We start from the raw sequence: 17,505 nt of genomic DNA on the forward strand, positions 1-17,505 counted from the left end.
GGAATTCTCATATATTATTGATAGGAGTATGGAATATGGTATTTCTGCTGTGGAAAGCTGGAAGTTTTTTTTTTTAATAATAAATTCATTTTTTATTGGTGTTCAATTTGCCAACATATAGAATAACATCCAGTGCTCATCCCATCAAGTGCCGCCCTCAGTGCCCATCACCCAGTCTCCCCCACCCCCTGCCCTCCTCCCCTTCCACCACCCCTAGTTCGTTTCCCAGAGTTAGGAGTCTTCGTGTTCTGTCTCCCTTTTTGATATTTCCTACCCATTTCTTCTCCCTTCCCTTCTATTTGGAAGTTTTTTTATTAAGGTAACTTATTTACACTTAGTAATGAGCACTTTTTTAGAGGATAATTTCAGATGACTTATTTGTCCATTTCAACTTTTTCTCTTCCCCACTCCATTTTAAATGGGAAGCTGGCATGAACATGAGCCCAGTCTCTCGACTGAAAAAAACCTGGGCCAAAGTGAAGACTGCAAAGTTTGATGTTCTTGAGGTATGTGAAGCTGATGCCTTGCTGTTAACATTTTACCCCCAGAAAGTGGAATTCTTCTATGTCAGCTTGCCCATCTCTCCTTACAGACACGGGGAATGGAAGGGGGTTAGCATTGGAGGAGGGAGAATAAATCAGTTGTAGACCGGTCCTTTCATAGGCAGAGGTGTCCATTTTGGGGTGAATTGACTGAGGAAGTGGTGACCTGTCTGTTACATCCCATTATTTGCCAGGTTGGAATTTGGATCCTGAACCATTGGGAGTGCTACTTCAGTGTTGGCCTACTAATTTCATTTATTTACAGTGTCCCAGGGGAAGAGTTCCCATCCCTGTAGATATATACTAATTCACCATCCTTTCAGCAAATTTAGCTAACCTGTGCAGAAGCTGTTCTAGTGTAATTCTGAGGATAGTCAGAATTATACGCAAAGGCATTTGTGTTTGGGTCATATTAATGTCATTATTACTTTGGCATGTTGGTGTTTTGAATCAGCTGTCTTTGGAGATAATGTAAAAAATGTTCTTTCCTACGTCTTCATCCAAACTGGGAAGTATCACTGGATATATTGCATTATGCTTTGATTTATATTACCTAATAAATTTCTTTTCCTTCTTATAAGATAGTATGCTTCAGTTATTTGTAAATTATTTATTAACAAATGCAAAGAGCAAGGTCACTACAAAGGGTTGGATCACCATGCATGACTAACCATTAACCGATCCATTAACCGATCCATTAACCGATCCATAACCTTCAGATGAAACCTAGAACTAGTTTCTCATGCCGATGTTTGATTCTCTGTTATCAGTTTTAAGTCTAATCTCAACAGTGAACCTGGAAAGAATTTGGTCTAGGTTTGACATTACTGAAGCTGACATCAGCTTATTTAAATGAACCAAAACTCAGCAAAGAAAACAGTTGTGTTCTGATGTATTTTATGCCTACAAGTGTGTGTGAGAGGGGTAAATCCTATCCTTAATGAGTTCTCTCACCTCCTGCAATTTTTTAAAAAGATTTATTTATTTATTTGTTTGTTTTAGAGAGAGATAATAGCAGTGGGAAGGGGCAGAGGGTGAGGGAGAGAGAAATCTAGCCAGGCCATGGAGCCCTACACAGGGCTCAGTCTCATGACTTTGAGATCAGGGTTTGAGCTGAAACCAAGAGTCTGGGGCTTAACCAGCTGTGTCATCCAGATGCCCCTGGCCTATTGCAATTTTTAATGTAGTATTAAAAGTATGATCTTACCAACTTTCTGCCACTGAGAAATAAATGATTAATACTCTTTTCTCTCTGTGGACAGCATCAGATGGACCCCTCAAGTAATTTCTACAATTACCGGACAGCTCTTCGTGGGGCAGCACAAAGGTCTTTAACTGCTCACAGCAGCAGAGAGAAGGTATGTGCATAAAGGGGTTTTATTCATGGCAGAGTTGCCATGTATTGTGTTGAAATGCAGCATGAACTATTTCACTGAGCTGCTTTTACCTGTTCAGATCTAAGAGACAAGTTGATACACTATAGAAATGTTGATGCCTTGCCACATAGAGAAGGAGAGTGCTAAAGGAAGGTACCATGTTGTTATCCATTATAAATGGATATTACTGTGTTATTATTGCATTATTTAAATGATCATTTTGTAATATGTCTCAGTTGTTTCTCAAGCAATAAATTAAGTCATATGTTAAGATGACTGATAACATTAGAGTAATCTGATTTAATGGAAAATAAACATTTCAGTTCTGCACCAGACAGCTGATTTAGTGTAGCCTTTTTTTTTCTTAAAAGAATTAGCTTATCTCCCATGGTTAAGTCATTTATTTTCAGAAAGTAGGTTAGTTGCTGTAGCATTAGGCCTGCTGTTACTAATTGGATATGTGGGTGGTAGAAAAAGTACAGGGATGATGTCTGAGAAATTAATGGTCCTTACTCTATCTACTCTCCCCGTAAACAATTTTTTTTTTTTTATAAATTAATTTTTATTGGTGTTCAATTTACCAACATACAGAATAACACCCAGTGCTCATCCCGTCAAGTGTACCCCTCAGTGCCCGTCACCCATTCACCCCCACCCCCCACCCTCCTCCCCCTCCACCACCCCTAGTTCATTTCCCAGAGTTAGAAGTCTTTATGTTCTGTCTCCCTTTCTGATATTTCTCACACATTTCTTCTCCCTTCCCTTATATTCCCTTTCACTATTATTCATATTCCCCAAATGAATGAGAACATACACTGTTTGTCCTTCTCCGGTTACTGTGGCCAAGTTCAAAAAGGGTGTTGCCTGAGTTCTTCTCTGGGATTTTGATGGAATCTTGTCTCACATTTAGATCTTTCATCTATTTTGAGTTTATCTTTGTGTATGGTGCAAGAGAGTGGTCCAGTTTCATTCTTCTGCATGTGGATGTCCAATTTTCCCAGCACCATTTATTGAAGAGAGTGTCTTTCTTCCAGTGGATCGTCTTTCCTCCTTTATCGTATATTAGTTGAGCTTAAAGTTCAGGGTCCACTTCTGGGTTCTCTGTTCTGTTCCATTGATCTATATGTCTGTTTTTGTGCCAGTACCACACTGTCTTGATGAACACAGCTTTGAGGTATAACCTGAAATCTGGCATTGTGATGCCCCCAGATATGGTTTTCTTTTTTTTAAAATTCCCCTGGCTGTTTGGGGTCTTTTCTGATTCCACACAAATCTTAAAATAATTTGTTCTAAGTCTCTGAAGAAAGTCCATGGTATTTTGATAGGGATTGCATTATACGTGTAAATTGCCCTGGGTAACATTGACATTTTCACAATATTAATTCTGCCAATCCATGAGCATGGAATATTTTTCCATCTCTTTGTGTCTTCCTCAATTTCTTTCAGAAGTGTTCTGTAGTTTTTAGGGTATATTTTGAGAACCATTTGAATGGTAAATGGTTCTCCAACCTTTTATTTTCAGGTTGTAGGTGTCCTTCTGTCTAAAATGAGTCTCTTGTAGACAGCAAATAGATGGGTCCTGTTTTTTTATCCAGTCTGAAACTCTGCGCCTTTTGATGGGGTCATTAAGCCCATTCACGTTCAGAGTTACTATTGACAGATATGAGTTTAGTGTCATCATGATATCTATTTAGTCCTTGTTTTTGTGGATTGTTCCACTGAACTTCTTCTTAAAGGGGAGTTTTAAGAGTCCCCCTTAAAATTTCTTGCAGAGCTGGTTTGGAGGTCACATATTCTTTCAGTTCCTGCCTGTCTTGGAAGCTCTTTATCTCTCCTTCCATTTTGAATGAGAGCCTTGCTGGATAGAGTATTCTTGGTTGCATGTTCTTCTCATTTAGGACCCTGAATATATCCTGCCAGCCCTTTCTGGCCTGCCACGTCTCTGTGGAGAGGTCTGCTGTTACCCTAATATTCCTCCCCATGAAAGTCAGGGACTTCTTGTCTCTTGCTGCTTTAAGGATCTTCTCTTTATCTTTGGAATTTGCAAGCTTCACTATTAGATGTCGAGGTGTTGAACGGTTTTTATTGATTTTAGGGGGCGATCTCTCTATTTCCTGGATCTGAATGCCTGTTTCCCTTCCCAGATTGGGAAAGTTTTCAGCTAGGATTTGTTCAAATACATATTCTGGCCCTCTGTCCCTTTCGGCGCCCTCGGGAACCCCAATTAAACGTAGGTTTTTCTTCCTCAGATTGTCATTTATTTGCCTTAATCTGTCTTCATGGTCCCTTAATTGATTGTCTCTTTTTTCCTCAGTTTCCCTCTTTGCCATTAACTTGTCTTCTATGTCACTCACTCGTTCTTCCACCTCGTTAACCCTCGTCGTTAGGACTTCTAGTTTGGATTGCATCTCATTCAATTGATTTTTAATTTCTGCCTGATTGGATCTAAATTCTGCAGTCATGAAGTCTCGTGAGTCCTTAATGCTTTTTTCTAGAGCCACCAGTAGCTGTATAATAGTGCTTCTGAATTGGCTTTCTGACATTGAAGTGTAATCCAGATTTTGTAACTCTGTGGGAGCGAGGGCTGTTTCTGATTCTTTCTTTTGAGGTGAGGTTTTCCTTCTAGTCATTTTGCTCAGTGCAGAGTGGCCAAAAACAAGTTGTATTGGAACACGGGGGAGTATCACTGGTCCGTCCAGCTGGTCTTCTGGGGGAGGGGCCTGCTGTGCTGATTTTCAGGTGTTAGCACTTGGGGGAGCTGCTCTGCCCCTGCCTGCTGCAGGGCTCAGCGGGGGTTGTTTACCCCGTGAGGTCTCAGGAGGAACAGTTGCAGTTGTTAAGGCAACTCTGGAAGCCTGGATTCAGCCTCTGCAGGAACTACGGGGCTCGGGGCTCTCGGCTTTCCATCTGCAGGGCCTGGAGGCTCCGGGGCGGGGCCGCTGATCTGCTCAGCTCGGGGCAGGAGCGTCCTCGCTGTCCTGGGCCCTCCCGGCCTCTGCCTGTCCCGGGGGAGGCCGGATCCCGGGCTGTGTCCCGGCGCCCTGTGCTCCGGGGCCTGCGCTGGTGGATTCGCGCTCCCGCCCCGCAGCCCCCTCCGCGGAGCCGCCGCCCGAGCCCCTCCGAGCTGCTCCGGCCCCGCCGTGCGCGCTGCAGCCCTTAGGGAGCTCGGAGCACTCTCCCGGGGCGCAGGTGTCTGTTAGTGTCCCCGGGAGCCCGAGGGCATCCCCGCCCTCCTGGGTCCTGCTCCAACTCCCTGCGAGCCCCTTTCCGCCCGCCCGGGAAGGTTGGTGCAGCTCCTGCTCCTCCGGGACGGGGCTCTCCTGTCCTGGGGACACTCGCCCCGGCCTCAGCCCGGCTCCTCGCGGGGCCCCTCCCCCTCGGAGGCCTTTTGTTCCTTTATTTCTTTTTCCCCGTCTTCCTGCCTTGATAGAAGCGCGAACTCTTCTCACTGTAGCGTTCCAGCTGGTCTCTCTTTAAATCTCAGGCCGAATTCGTAAATTTTCAGGATGGTTTGAAGGTTATCTAGGTAATTTGGTGGGGACAGGTGATTTGGGGACCCTGCTCTTCCGCCATCTTGCCCCGCCCCCTCCCCCCGTAAACAATTTAATACTCTCCTGGATCTCTCATACCCTCGACTCTGAGGGTCCTTTCCTGGCCCATGTCAGTGTCCTATATCCTTATGTGAAAAGGAAAAGTCATTTTGACATTTAGAGATCATGTTATTTACCTGGTTATGGTAAATAGGCTGATGAAGTTGTTTGATAAAAGTTATTTTTTGTTCAGGTTCTATCCATCTTTTTTTTTTTTTTTTTAATTTATTTATTTATTCAGAGAGAGCGAAAGAGAGGCAGAGACACAGGCAGAGAGAGAAGCAGGCTCCATGCAGGGAGCCCGACGTGGGACTCGATCCCGGGTCTCCAGTATCACACCCCGGGCTGTAGGCGGCACTAAACCGCTGCGCCACCAGGGCTGCCCTCTATCCATCTTTTAAATGAAACTATCTTCCACAAATTTTTGGAAATGAGGGTAAAAAACATTTCAGGGCATCTCAGTCACTTCTGCAAAAAAAAAGCTTCAGCCTCAGTGATCTAAACTAAAAACAAACACAAAAACTCCACCTTTTGAAAATGTTAAATTGGTTCTCAAGAAAAATCCAAAATATTAGTGCTGAGAACATTTGAGAGATACTATAAATATGTTATTATTATTTTTTAATAAAGAGGCAAAGTCAGGGAAGAGATGAGGCAGGGATAACTATCTCAATTCAGCCGACAGGGTGTACCAGCTTCGAAATTTTACTTGCTCAGGTATCAGCACTCCTGTGACAAGACTGAAAAAAAAAAATCACATCAGAAGTTTCTTAAGCTTCAGGAAATCAGCACATGGGGTGCCATCTGCATCCTCTCACTCCCATCCCAGTTGGATGCAAGGCTCTCTCTGCAGGACCCTCTGGGAGAGCCAGGAAGCTTTAGAATCCTATCTCTAGCAGGGAGTTGGAGCCCTGGCCAAAGTCCTTCTGTAGAAGTCCAGCTCCCCAGAGAGGCTATACTTGTGGGACTCTAAATAGCTTTTTCCAGAAAACAGTCCAAAGTATTTACCCTTTACATCATTTAATAAATTCTGTCCACTTTCATTTTGTTGGTTTTTTTCCTTTTTAAAGATTTTATTTATTTATTCATGAGACACACACACACACACACACACAGAGAGAGAGAGAGAGAGAGAGAGAGAGAGAGAGAGAGGGAGGCAGAGACATAGGCAGAGGGAGAAGCAGGCTCCATGCAGGGGGCCTGATGTGGGACTCAATCCCAGGACTCTAGGATCATGTCCTGGGCCGAAGACAGACACTCAACCACTGAGCCACCCAGGCATCCCTTGTGTTTTTTTTTTTTTTAAACCAGTTCTCTGTGAGCATATAAATTGTACTCTCTAGTTCATAAAACAGATGAAATCACCATCATTAAAAGAAATGCCATTTCTTTCTCACATTTGGTCTCAAAGGCTTTGAATGAAAACATTTCTGGGTAACATGCATCTTTTATGCAAGAGATTTGGATTTAATTTCCCTTTTTTGAAGTGAGGATAAACTCTCTTTATTCCTAAGTAATTTAAAAATCTCCTTATCTTCATTACAGGATTCGGGTAATGGCTTCTTTAATATTCTTTCAAATTGTCAAAGTTTATGTGGCCAAGGTGGCACATCTCTAGGTACCATATCCTAGAACAAATCACTTCTGTCTTCTACACAGAGGCCTTTAAATGATCTTTAAATAACTATTTTTCCTGTGGGTACTTGTGCCTCCAGGTTTTTAACCATTTCTCATATGATTACATGGTTTTAAATCCTTTTACTGTTCCATTTATGTTTGTGAGGACTTGTTCCTGCTCAACAGCATTTATTTCTAGGTTTGAAACTGATAATGCCTGTAAGGTATATTTGCCAAGTCCCTGAATTAAGAATATTTTGAAAGAGGGGTACCTGGCTGGCTCAGTTGGTGAAGCATGCTTATGACTCTTGATCTTGGGGTCATGGGTTCAAGCCCCAGATTGAGGACAGAGATTACTTAAAAAAATAAAATCTTAAAAAAAAGAATATTTTGAAAGGGAATTAGAAAACATTATTACCTGAGAAGTTCTCCTATTAAAGAGATCATTGGCAGGACCTCCCAGAGACCAGACTTTTTGCTCCCTCTTATTGGTAACCCATACATCCACCTTGGTGCCTGGAAATCCAAAGTCCTTATAATCTCCTGATTTTTATTATGTTAGATTTGTTGTAGGGGCTGCAGATGTGTAGAGAACTATTGATGAGTAAATTGAAAGTTGAAAAGCCTATGAGGGATCCCTGGGTGGCGCAGCGGTTTAGCGCCTGCCTTTGGCCCAGGGCGCGATCCTGGAGACCCAGGATCGAATCCCACGTCGGGCTTCCGGTGCATGGAGCCTGCTTCTCCCTCTGCCTATGTCTCTGCCTCTCTCTCTCTCTGTGACTATCATAAATAAATAAAAATTAAAAAAAGAAAAGAAAAGCCTATGAGACTTCTTTTTGGCATATGGGCATAAGGAACAGAATGGAAAGAAGGTTTCTTATATATATTTCTATATTCTTGGAAGAGTGATTCAAACCATTAGTGGATCAGTCCAGCAATTCAACTTTTGGCTATTTATCCAAAGAAAAAGATCTCTGCACCCCTGTGTTTATTGCAGCATGATTTACAATAGCCAAGACATAGAAGCAACCTGTCTATTGATAAATGAATGGATAAATTCTGGTACAGATACACAATGGAATATTATTCAACCATAAAAAAGAATGAAATCTTCCCACTTGTGACAACATATAAATGAACCTCAAGGCCATTATGCTAAATTAAATAAGTCAGACAAAGACAAATACCAGATGATCGCTCTTAGGTGTGAAGTTTCTGTCTCTCTCTCTATATATAGGATCATCTTGGAGGCACCATGAATGTGAATATTACATAAAGCATAGCCTCTGTGCCTCAGCTAGAGGCACATGATCTGGAGTTATGAAATGTTTAAATATCAATGTGAGACAGAATGGTCAGCACCACTTGAATCTCACGCACCCAGTACTGAGAATAAAGAGAAAGTTCTTACTTAAAAACTGTTACACTATGCAAGTACAATATCGTGATTGTAACTTAGTATTCATTTCCCTTGTGGTGATATATCCTTGTTGTCTTTCAAGTGCATTAATAATATCTTTCCCTTTTTAAGGGCCCCATTGGTTTTTGGGGAGTGCTTAACTGAGGTCAGACCTGTATTTAATGTAATGCTCACCACAATTTGGTGAGGTAGCTATTGTTGTTCCCATCTTTAGGGGAGGAAAGTAGACTTTCTTAGTATGTTAGACTTACACCAGGGCAAACTTTTCCCCCTTAAGGGCCAGATCATAAATATTTTAGGCTTTGTGGGCCATACGGCCTCTCGTTCAACTACTCAGCTCTGACATAGACAACACATAGATGAAAGAGTGAGTATGGCTCTTTATCAGGAAAGCTGTTTGGCCACTATAAGTTAATTTCCTGTAATTTTCATGCTCATGAAGTATTATTTTGATTTTTTTTTTTCCTAGCTATTTCAAAGTGTTAAATGCATGGCTCCTGGGGTATACTAAAACAAGTGATGGGCCTGGGTGGGGCTGCAGGCCACCGTTAATAGACTCCTGACTTGTACTGCCAGTCAATTGTGGGGCCATATTTTAAGCTGAGTTTTGATGGACTCCAAAACACAGGCTTCCCCATTGGAGGAACAAGGTCCAGGCATGCATTTTCATTGTTACTGTGGCTGTTTAGTCCTAAAATAATAGAGGATTAGCCAGTAATATTTGAAGGAGAAGGTAATGAGGGGGATTTTACCAATTCAGCTTGAGAGACTTCTGCAGACAATACCAAATGCTGTCAAAACCACAGTTTCACTTTGGCTTTTCCAGCGACCAGTGGCATAAAAAAATAACCAAAACTTGTTTTTTTTTCAGTAACCTCCGGGAAAATCTGAATTTATATCTAGAAGTAAAAATTGATACTTCATATTTTTATGTATGAGCCCAAATGTATGTTTTCCGGACCTCTCATTCATTAAGTGTAGATGTACCACCCAGTGAGTCATCAGCTTAGGGAAACTTCAAAAACCTGCTCTTGGGTAAACAACAGGGCCAGTAACTTGTGTTTGGAGTGTTTGCACTGTAGCAAATTTAAAAGCTTCAAAAATTTGTTGGCATTTGAGGAAAGGTGAAAGTTACCATGTCTGAGCTTTGTTCTTTGTTCAGTATGGGGCTTAGTAAGATTTAGGATAATTTCTTAGAGATTATTATTTTAAGTTAATTAATGAAATACCACCTCATCAAATTAAAGACCCAAGGCAGTAAAGTCCTACCAGAGGCTTACTGTTTTTCAAACAACCATTAATTCTAATTTACACATTTATATTCCTCCTTCACTTGGACACATCTCACAATATATTGTGCAAGGTACTGCTTAAGTGATTTCCCATGAGAACAGGTGCCTACTTGTTCAGTCTTATGAAGGCCAGGTTTACCCAATAGGAAGTTTGCAGCAACTATTACCTAGAACCCTGAGCTTTCACATTATCTTGAGCAGTGTCTTCAAGGGTAAAATGTTCATCTGAAAAGAAATACATCTAAAATGTAGAAGTCTAAATGATAGAACAGTACAGATCTAGTGGGGAGATCTTAAGATCTTCATACCTGTCACGACAGGTATTCTGTTGATACGTAGCTCCAACTAAGAGGTTGCTGAATGAAAAGCAAGAGTTCTTTTAGATCTTCTTCCATTGATTACAGCTAGAACTTTTAGATTTATTATATGCTGTTGCAGTGGGGAAAACTGCAGAAGCTACATGAAGCCACTCACCTCCTAATGCTAGGAGATCATAATATTTTATGCTAGGTTTTGGTTATTAATAGCATTTGTATCTTTAGCAAAATTACCTAACGGAGGAAACTGCTATCATGGTTAGTGAACAAAACACTGTATCTTAATTCATTGTAGCCTTTTATGTAATCCAGAACTAATGTTGTTCCTGAATTTCTTGTAATGTTTGATGAGAGACTGAATATTCGTTTGCAAGCAAACCAAAATCTTTTGTTTTCTCTAGATTGTGATACCGTTCTTCAGTCTTTTAATCAAAGATATTTATTTCCTCAATGAGGGCTGTGCTAACCGCCTTCCAAATGGCCATGTCAACTTTGAGGTAAGGATGGGTTGTAAGAATCTGAGCACAGAGAGGGCCCTTCCTCTCCAACATTCCATCCCAGGCCAGGCAGCCTAAGCAGATTCTGAAGTTCTATAACTAAGTTTTCTCTTTCTCTGTTGTTTTTTAAGCAAATAACAATACTGAGTAGAATAAATTAGCTGCAACATTATTATTAATTATTATCCAGAGGTTCTTGAGTAAATTTTTTTTCCTGTTCTTCACAAATACCTATGGCTAGTTTTTTATTAAATTAAGAAAATTACATAGTTCAGTTGATTAGAAGTCAGAGGGAAACATTAAACGGAATGCTCATGATTTTTTATGGCTGCTTTTAAATTCTTTTTTCTTAGAAATTTTGGGAACTGGCCAAACAAGTGAGTGAATTCATGACATGGAAGCAGGTCGAGTGCCCATTTGAGAGGGACCGGAAGATCTTGCAGTATCTGCTCACGGTACCAGTCTTCAGTGAAGATGGTAAGTGAGCCTTCCAGCTGGAGCTGCCACCAGCATCCAAAAGCCCTGCCATTAGGACATTGCTGTATACATTCCCGGTGCTTGGTTCCTCATATCACATGAGGCCTGTCTTCTGACCTTTTCCTTCTTAAGAGTTTTCTGTTGCACAGAAAACTATATGGTTTATCCCTAAAATATTTCTCAGGCACTCACTTTCCAGCCATAAATCGATTATTTCTGTGTTTAAACCTTCTTTATAATACTAGAGCTAGAGAACGTCAGGCACAAATGGAAAGATTTTGAAGGATTTTATTTTTCCCCTTGTTTGGACTTGTTTTGTTGGAGAAAAAGGGCATTTTGTTTGTGGTATGTTGATATTAAAAGTAATTTGAAAAAAACAAAAAAACTAGTTAGTTGGTACCTGTTGCTATTTGAAAAAGTAGCTGAAAATCTTGACCTGTTTAAATATTAAGGAATTTGAGGCAGAAACAGTGATTGTCCATACGGAGAAAAATTGATGAGAAGAGAGTTAAAGTTTGTAAAAGATTTAGGGATTTATTCCTTTGATCTTTTATATCCTAGTATTCTAGAAATCAATAGTATTATTAAATAACAATGTCTCATGATAGATTGAAAGCATTTGTAATAATGACTGAAGTGTATTTGCGTTAATATTACCCATTTCAGAGGGGGCTTGGTTGTTATTAACCTCTCCTAAAAGGATTAATAGTGAGCTCTTAAAATCTTTGAATGAAATTCTTTTAGATTTAAAAATAGGGAGAAAATATTAGAAGAACGAGGCCTAAAAAAATCTGGCTTTTTAGTTACGAAAGGTTTTTTTTTTTAAAAAATCAAGGCTATCAGGAAAGAATGCCCCTCCCCACCCCTTCATCACAGAGAACATAAATGTGAGCGTATGATAGCATCATGTGGCTTGCATTTGTAAGCTATTTCCCCACATAAACTTAGTTAATTAAGTGCTCTTTTGGCCTAGAGGCCCTTGGGTTTTTGTTGAGATGGTCAATCAGGCAAAGTGATATTTTGTGTTCTTAATGAAACTATGATGCTTCTCAGTTGTAATTGGATATTTTAAAGAGTTTCACTTTAGGGTTTAGCTCATGTTAAACAGGAGATGGATGGTGGTGGGTAATATACCAGGAGAAGGCCTCAGGGTTAATGCATTCTTAATTTTGGTTGATTGTAGCGCTCTACTTGGCTTCCTATGAGAGTGAGGGACCTGAAAACCATGTAGAGAAAGACAGATGGAAGTCCTTAAGGTAAGTCTTCAGGCTGCTTATTGCCATGCTGATCGATGGGCCATGTTGGACTTGAGGAAAGCCACATGCTTTCTGTAGGAAGTCCTTCCCTGTGTGTTCCAAGTTTTCTCTGTTCCTTATGTCTTGCCACCTGAATCTTTGTGGCTTAGAATCCTCATTGCCATCATTCAGTTTTATCGCCTTTCACTTTTTCACACTGTCATATATACAGTGACTCTGTTCTCGTTTCTTTCTCCCATTATTTTTTGGAGTTAGGAACTGAAATTACCCCATGGTATGTATGGTAGAAAGAACACTGACTCATTGTCTTCATCTAAAAGATAACAAGTTCAGACTCTATTTATGAATAGTTCTAACACTAATATTTTATTTGACCTGAGATAAAAGAGACCCAAGTACCAGTAGGTTCAGTAAATCTGAGTGTGTCACTCTCTTGGCAACTGGGTCTTGGTCCCTTCTTTGGTTTGAGAGAAAGAAGAAGTTGGAACATTATTTTTTTTTTTTAAAGATTTACTTATTTGAGAGGGTGGGTAGAGGAAGAGAATCCTAAGCAGACTCTGTGCTGAGCATAGAGCCTAATGTAGGACTTGGTCTCACGACCCTGAGATCATAACCTGAGTGGTAATTAGGAATCAGATGCTTGACCAACTGAGCCATCCAGGTGACCCAGAAGTTGGGACTTTAAACATAATCCAGAATCTATTCAAATTTAAAAATTGTGTTAATTTATTGGTATTTTCAAACAAATGTATTTTCAAAAAAACAAGGATAGGTAAATACGTAAATGTATATTTTAACCGTTTAAGATATTTATTTTAATAGGTAAAATAGCCCAGGATATAGTAATCATATAATCAAAATTGCTCTATTTGTATTTCTACTAAGAGACTCTGGGAACATATGCCTTTTTATATCAGAGTGGGCAAGCACTTTTCTCTTCTTCCCAAAGTCATTTGGGAGTCTTCCCATATCTCTATGTACCATACACAGAATATACAATAACAGTTAACATTCGATGGGTTGAAATGTGACTAGAGACTTTAGTGGAGGATTTAGAAATGTGAAGTGAAAAAGAGAGTGCCCTGTATTGGCTTAAATTCAGACACAAATCCATGAATCTGTCCACAGTTGTACTCAAAAGTGTTCAGTAATAATGCTTCTGATAAGCATTCATTGAGGGAGTAGCCCAGGCACAAATAGAATGATATACATGGAAATACGTATATAAATACAATGAAGATGTATTCTTGATGTTACAGACTAGTTTACACACGAAAATTGTTTTTAAGAAGCCTTGAAGAACAAACTCTCCTTTGAGTCTGGGTGTAAGCCAAGTACTCCGCCCTTTCCATGTCCTATGTAATCTCAAGGCCTCACTCCAATGTCTTCTCCTTCCTGACCCATATCTCCCCAGGAGTCTAAGGCAGTTCTTTTCTCCTGTTACAAACATGTCGGTTTGTAGTGCATTGCTTCTTATCCCTACTACAGTGTAACCCTCTTGAGGGCAAGCAAGGGGTCTTTCATGTCTGCCACATCACTGAGCATGTGTACCTGCCCTGCTGGGGAATGATGTTGGGTTCCTGCAGGAGTTGACCAAAGCATAGCAATCACCAAGAGGATAAAGAAGAGAAAATAGGCTATGATCATTTGTAAAACCACCTGTGTTAAGTGGATACAGAGACTAATTATTCTAGAATGATGCTACCTACCTGAAATGTGTATGTACATTAACTTTGAAGGCAATTTGATAATTTTCCATAGACCCTTTTCCTGCTGGCCCTCGTGCCATTCATTCAGACACTTAGGCTCAACAGTGGCAATGACAGCTACACCTCTGAGGGTAGACACCTTTCTGGTCATTGGCTATTTTAAATGCTCTCAATGAGCATGGAATGTGAAGGTGCTTTTATTTACTCAGTAAGTCCATCTGTGATAAGACCAGTGCAGACGTAAAAGCTTTTTATAATTAATGACTTGCTTGTCTTGTTTTTGTTTTGATATAAAGCCACTCAAAGATTTACCTATAAACAAAGCTTTTGCCGTCTCCTCAATAAATATTTATTTGAAGTGACTAGCAATCACTAGCACAAGAACCACAAGGACTTCAATGCTTAGTATTTTTTTCTTCCTCCTTTTTTTTTTTTTTTTTAAAGAGAGAGAGAGGGATCCCTGGGTGGCGCAGTGGTTTGGCGCCTACCTTTGGCCCAGGGCGCGATCCTGGAGACCCGGGATCGAATCCCACATCGGGCTCTCGGTGCATGGAGCCTGCTTGTCTCTGCCTCTCTCTCTCTCTCTCTCTCTCTCTCTCTCCCTCTCTATCATAAATAAATAAAAATTAAAAAAAATAAAAATAGAGAGAGAGAGCATGCATACGTGGGGGGGCGGGGCGGCAGGGAGTGGAAGTAGTAGGGCAGAGGGAGAGGGAGAAAATCTCAGGCCAACTCCCTCCCTGTGCAGGGAGCCCCATGCAGGACCTGAGATCGTGACTTCAGCCAAAATCAGGAGTCACATGCTTAACCAACTGAGCCACCCAGGCACCTTCTTCTTTTTAACTATCTGTAATCAAACTTAAGGCCTAGGAAAGGTGAAACTCATATTAGGCAAGACATTTTAATACTAACTGAAATAATCTACCACATTCGTTCTCATCCTGTCTTCTTTATTACTCAGGTCCAACCTCTTAGGCAGAGTGTAAGGAACGGGATGCTGACGGTCGCTGCTGCTGCTGCTGCTGCTGTGTCATGCGCAGATTACTGAGGGGCTGGCCTGTTTTTTGGTGTCCAGTTCTACAAAATATCCTGCTAAGTCCCCACAAGCAAGCTCACTCAGGAGTAGATGGGGAACTTATTTCCTACAGCTGACAGATTGACTCAGATTTGGGGAGACGGAAATGTTCACTGAAGACACTTGAGAAAGAATCCTCTACAGATCCCGGCTCTGCACATGATTCATCTTCTGGAATTTCCATGTGAATCACAGCTCTGCACCTGGATGGAGCTTTCTTTTGTGTGCGTGTGTTTTTTATTTGGTTGAACATTTGCTGCTAATGGGACTTGCCCAGCTGAGTGCTGGCTCTTAGGAAGCCCATGTTTCTTTGTTAACTTAAATGAAAAAGAGAGAAGAGGGAGGGGAGAAAACCTTCCATGTAGATCCCACCTTCAGCTCCATGGTATTGCCAGGAGGGGTAAGACTGGTTGAATGCCGATTCTGGACTTCGTTTCCCCTTAGTGTGTGCTGTGTTTTGAATTCCTCTCCTCCCTCTTCCTGCAAGATTTTGAGTTGGCTGCTGGTTAGCAAACTCCTTTTTACCCATATAAGTTATTTAATATAATGAAGCTCAACACTGTGGTAGGAAAATAGCCACTAGGAAAAAAAGCAGAGTTTGTCATTAGACTACTTAACATTCTAGAAGGACTTTTTGTTTTCTCTGCCCTTTGAGCTGTTTACAACTGACCACTGTGTTCTACAGATGGATTTTTCAGTAGTTTTTTGTTGTTGCTTAGTTTTCCATCATGCCTATTTTTTTTTCCTCTTGTAAATTTAAATTATCTGACTTTAAGGGTCTTGGAAAAACGCACAGCCTAATTACAATTTAATTTTTTGAACAGACTGTTATTTTTCATTACGTTTTGGAGTCTGTTGGTGACTAAACATGTGAACAAAGAATAAATTGGAAAAGTTAGTCCCCCGCCTCCGCTCCAGTGCAGCAGTGAATGAAAAGAAATGAAAAACATCTTGCTGTTAACTCAAAGGTCGATCTAATTGTGAAATAGTTCACCTTGTTAAACATCTCAAGTCTGTAGTTGCTCTGCAAGCAGCCATTATATTTATTTACTCTAGGAGAAACTGTAGAGTAGTAAACCATGCTAATGAAAAAAAACAAAACATCATGTTCAAAACAGAGATGTATTTGAGAACTTAATGACATGGTTTCAAAAAACAGAGCATGTATGTATGCTGCACGCCATCTCAGCAGACCTAAAATGTCTCCAAGTTGTCCCTTTACAACCATCAATATATTTTACACTCTGCGGCCAGGAGTTGTGGCGTCTCTCTTTTCTTTTATGGAAGGGGTTATTGGGGTTGGGGGCTATTATCAAAGTAATTCAACTCCTGTGACTGGCTAGGAGGGTGTCTGTCCTTGAGGAAGTAGCCTTGAGGAGTATGTGTGTGTGGACATTAATTTTCTAAAAATGGATCACAGCAAGCATTTAATAAATAGTACTTGCCAGGCACTTTGCAAGTGTTTAGCATAGATCACCATCCCCATTTTTTAGGTGTGGGAAAAGACATCATCATCATTTGTTCAAGGTCCCATAGCAATTGAGAGGCCCAAAGATTTGAAGGAGGCCTTCTGATTCCAGAATCCAAGCTTTAAACCAGACTGCCAAGCCTTCTTCAACTTTGGTATAACCTTTCACCTTGCAAACAGCCCAGGGATCTTGTTTAGGTGCAGATATGGGTTCTGTAGGTCTCAGGTGATGGTCCTGGCATCTGCTGAGAGCAGGAAGGCACCCCGCAATACTGCCGCCTTTCCCCAAGGAATGCCTCTCCCAGAGCTCTGTGCCCCTCTGTTGTTGCTGTGACAGCTGTGCTCTTTTGCATCCAACTGTCTACATCCAGGCTCCACTAACTCGGGGCTGCTGGCCAAGTCTGCCTGTTTCATAGGGCCCACAAGGTGACAATGGATGACAAAAACAAACAAACAAACAAAAAAGGATAAAATTTTATGATTGGTTAAAATGATATGAAACTTAAATTTCAGTGTCCATAAGTGGAGTGGGACACGGCCACACTCGTCCATTCACACATTTTCTTGTGGCTGCTTTCTGCTGTAGTCTTGTGGTTGTGGCAGAGACTATATGGCCCGCAAAGCCTCAAATATCCACTCTCTGGCCCTTTACGGAAAGTTTGCTGACTGACCCCTGATCTAGAGTGGTCATTTTGAGCATTACGTAAATGAGTTTGCAAAGATGTTATAAGGTCTCTGTTATAGCATTAGATACATAAACGTGGCTGCTGGAACAATTTTACTACAGCGGTATTAGGCTTAAAGAATATGATTCTAAGTCTACTTAAACAAAAATTGTTCATGGAAAGAGTTGCCATTCTCATACATAG

General features: G+C 40.8%; 1 protein-coding gene across 3 annotated transcripts in view; it reads left to right on the top strand.

The window, feature by feature from the left end:
• The window catches only part of RASGEF1B (RasGEF domain family member 1B), a 42,487-nt gene extending 26,063 nt beyond the window's left edge, over nt 1-16,424 (top strand). For all 3 annotated transcript variants that reach the window (XM_055312956.1, XM_055312955.1, XM_055312957.1), the window contains exons 9-14: nt 427-506; nt 1,805-1,900; nt 10,556-10,651; nt 11,005-11,128; nt 12,312-12,384; nt 15,055-16,424. In XM_055312956.1, coding sequence (XP_055168931.1) covers nt 427-506; nt 1,805-1,900; nt 10,556-10,651; nt 11,005-11,128; nt 12,312-12,384; nt 15,055-15,079 — 494 coding nt within the window. In that variant the 3' untranslated portion in view covers nt 15,080-16,424. The remainder of the gene's footprint in view (nt 1-426; nt 507-1,804; nt 1,901-10,555; nt 10,652-11,004; nt 11,129-12,311; nt 12,385-15,054) is intronic.
• Nucleotides 16,425-17,505: the final 1,081 nt, after the last annotated feature.

This window comes from Nyctereutes procyonoides, unplaced genomic scaffold, assembly GCF_905146905.1.
Source record: "Nyctereutes procyonoides isolate TBG_1078 unplaced genomic scaffold, NYPRO_anot_genome, whole genome shotgun sequence".
Taxonomy (NCBI): domain Eukaryota; kingdom Metazoa; phylum Chordata; class Mammalia; order Carnivora; family Canidae; genus Nyctereutes; species Nyctereutes procyonoides.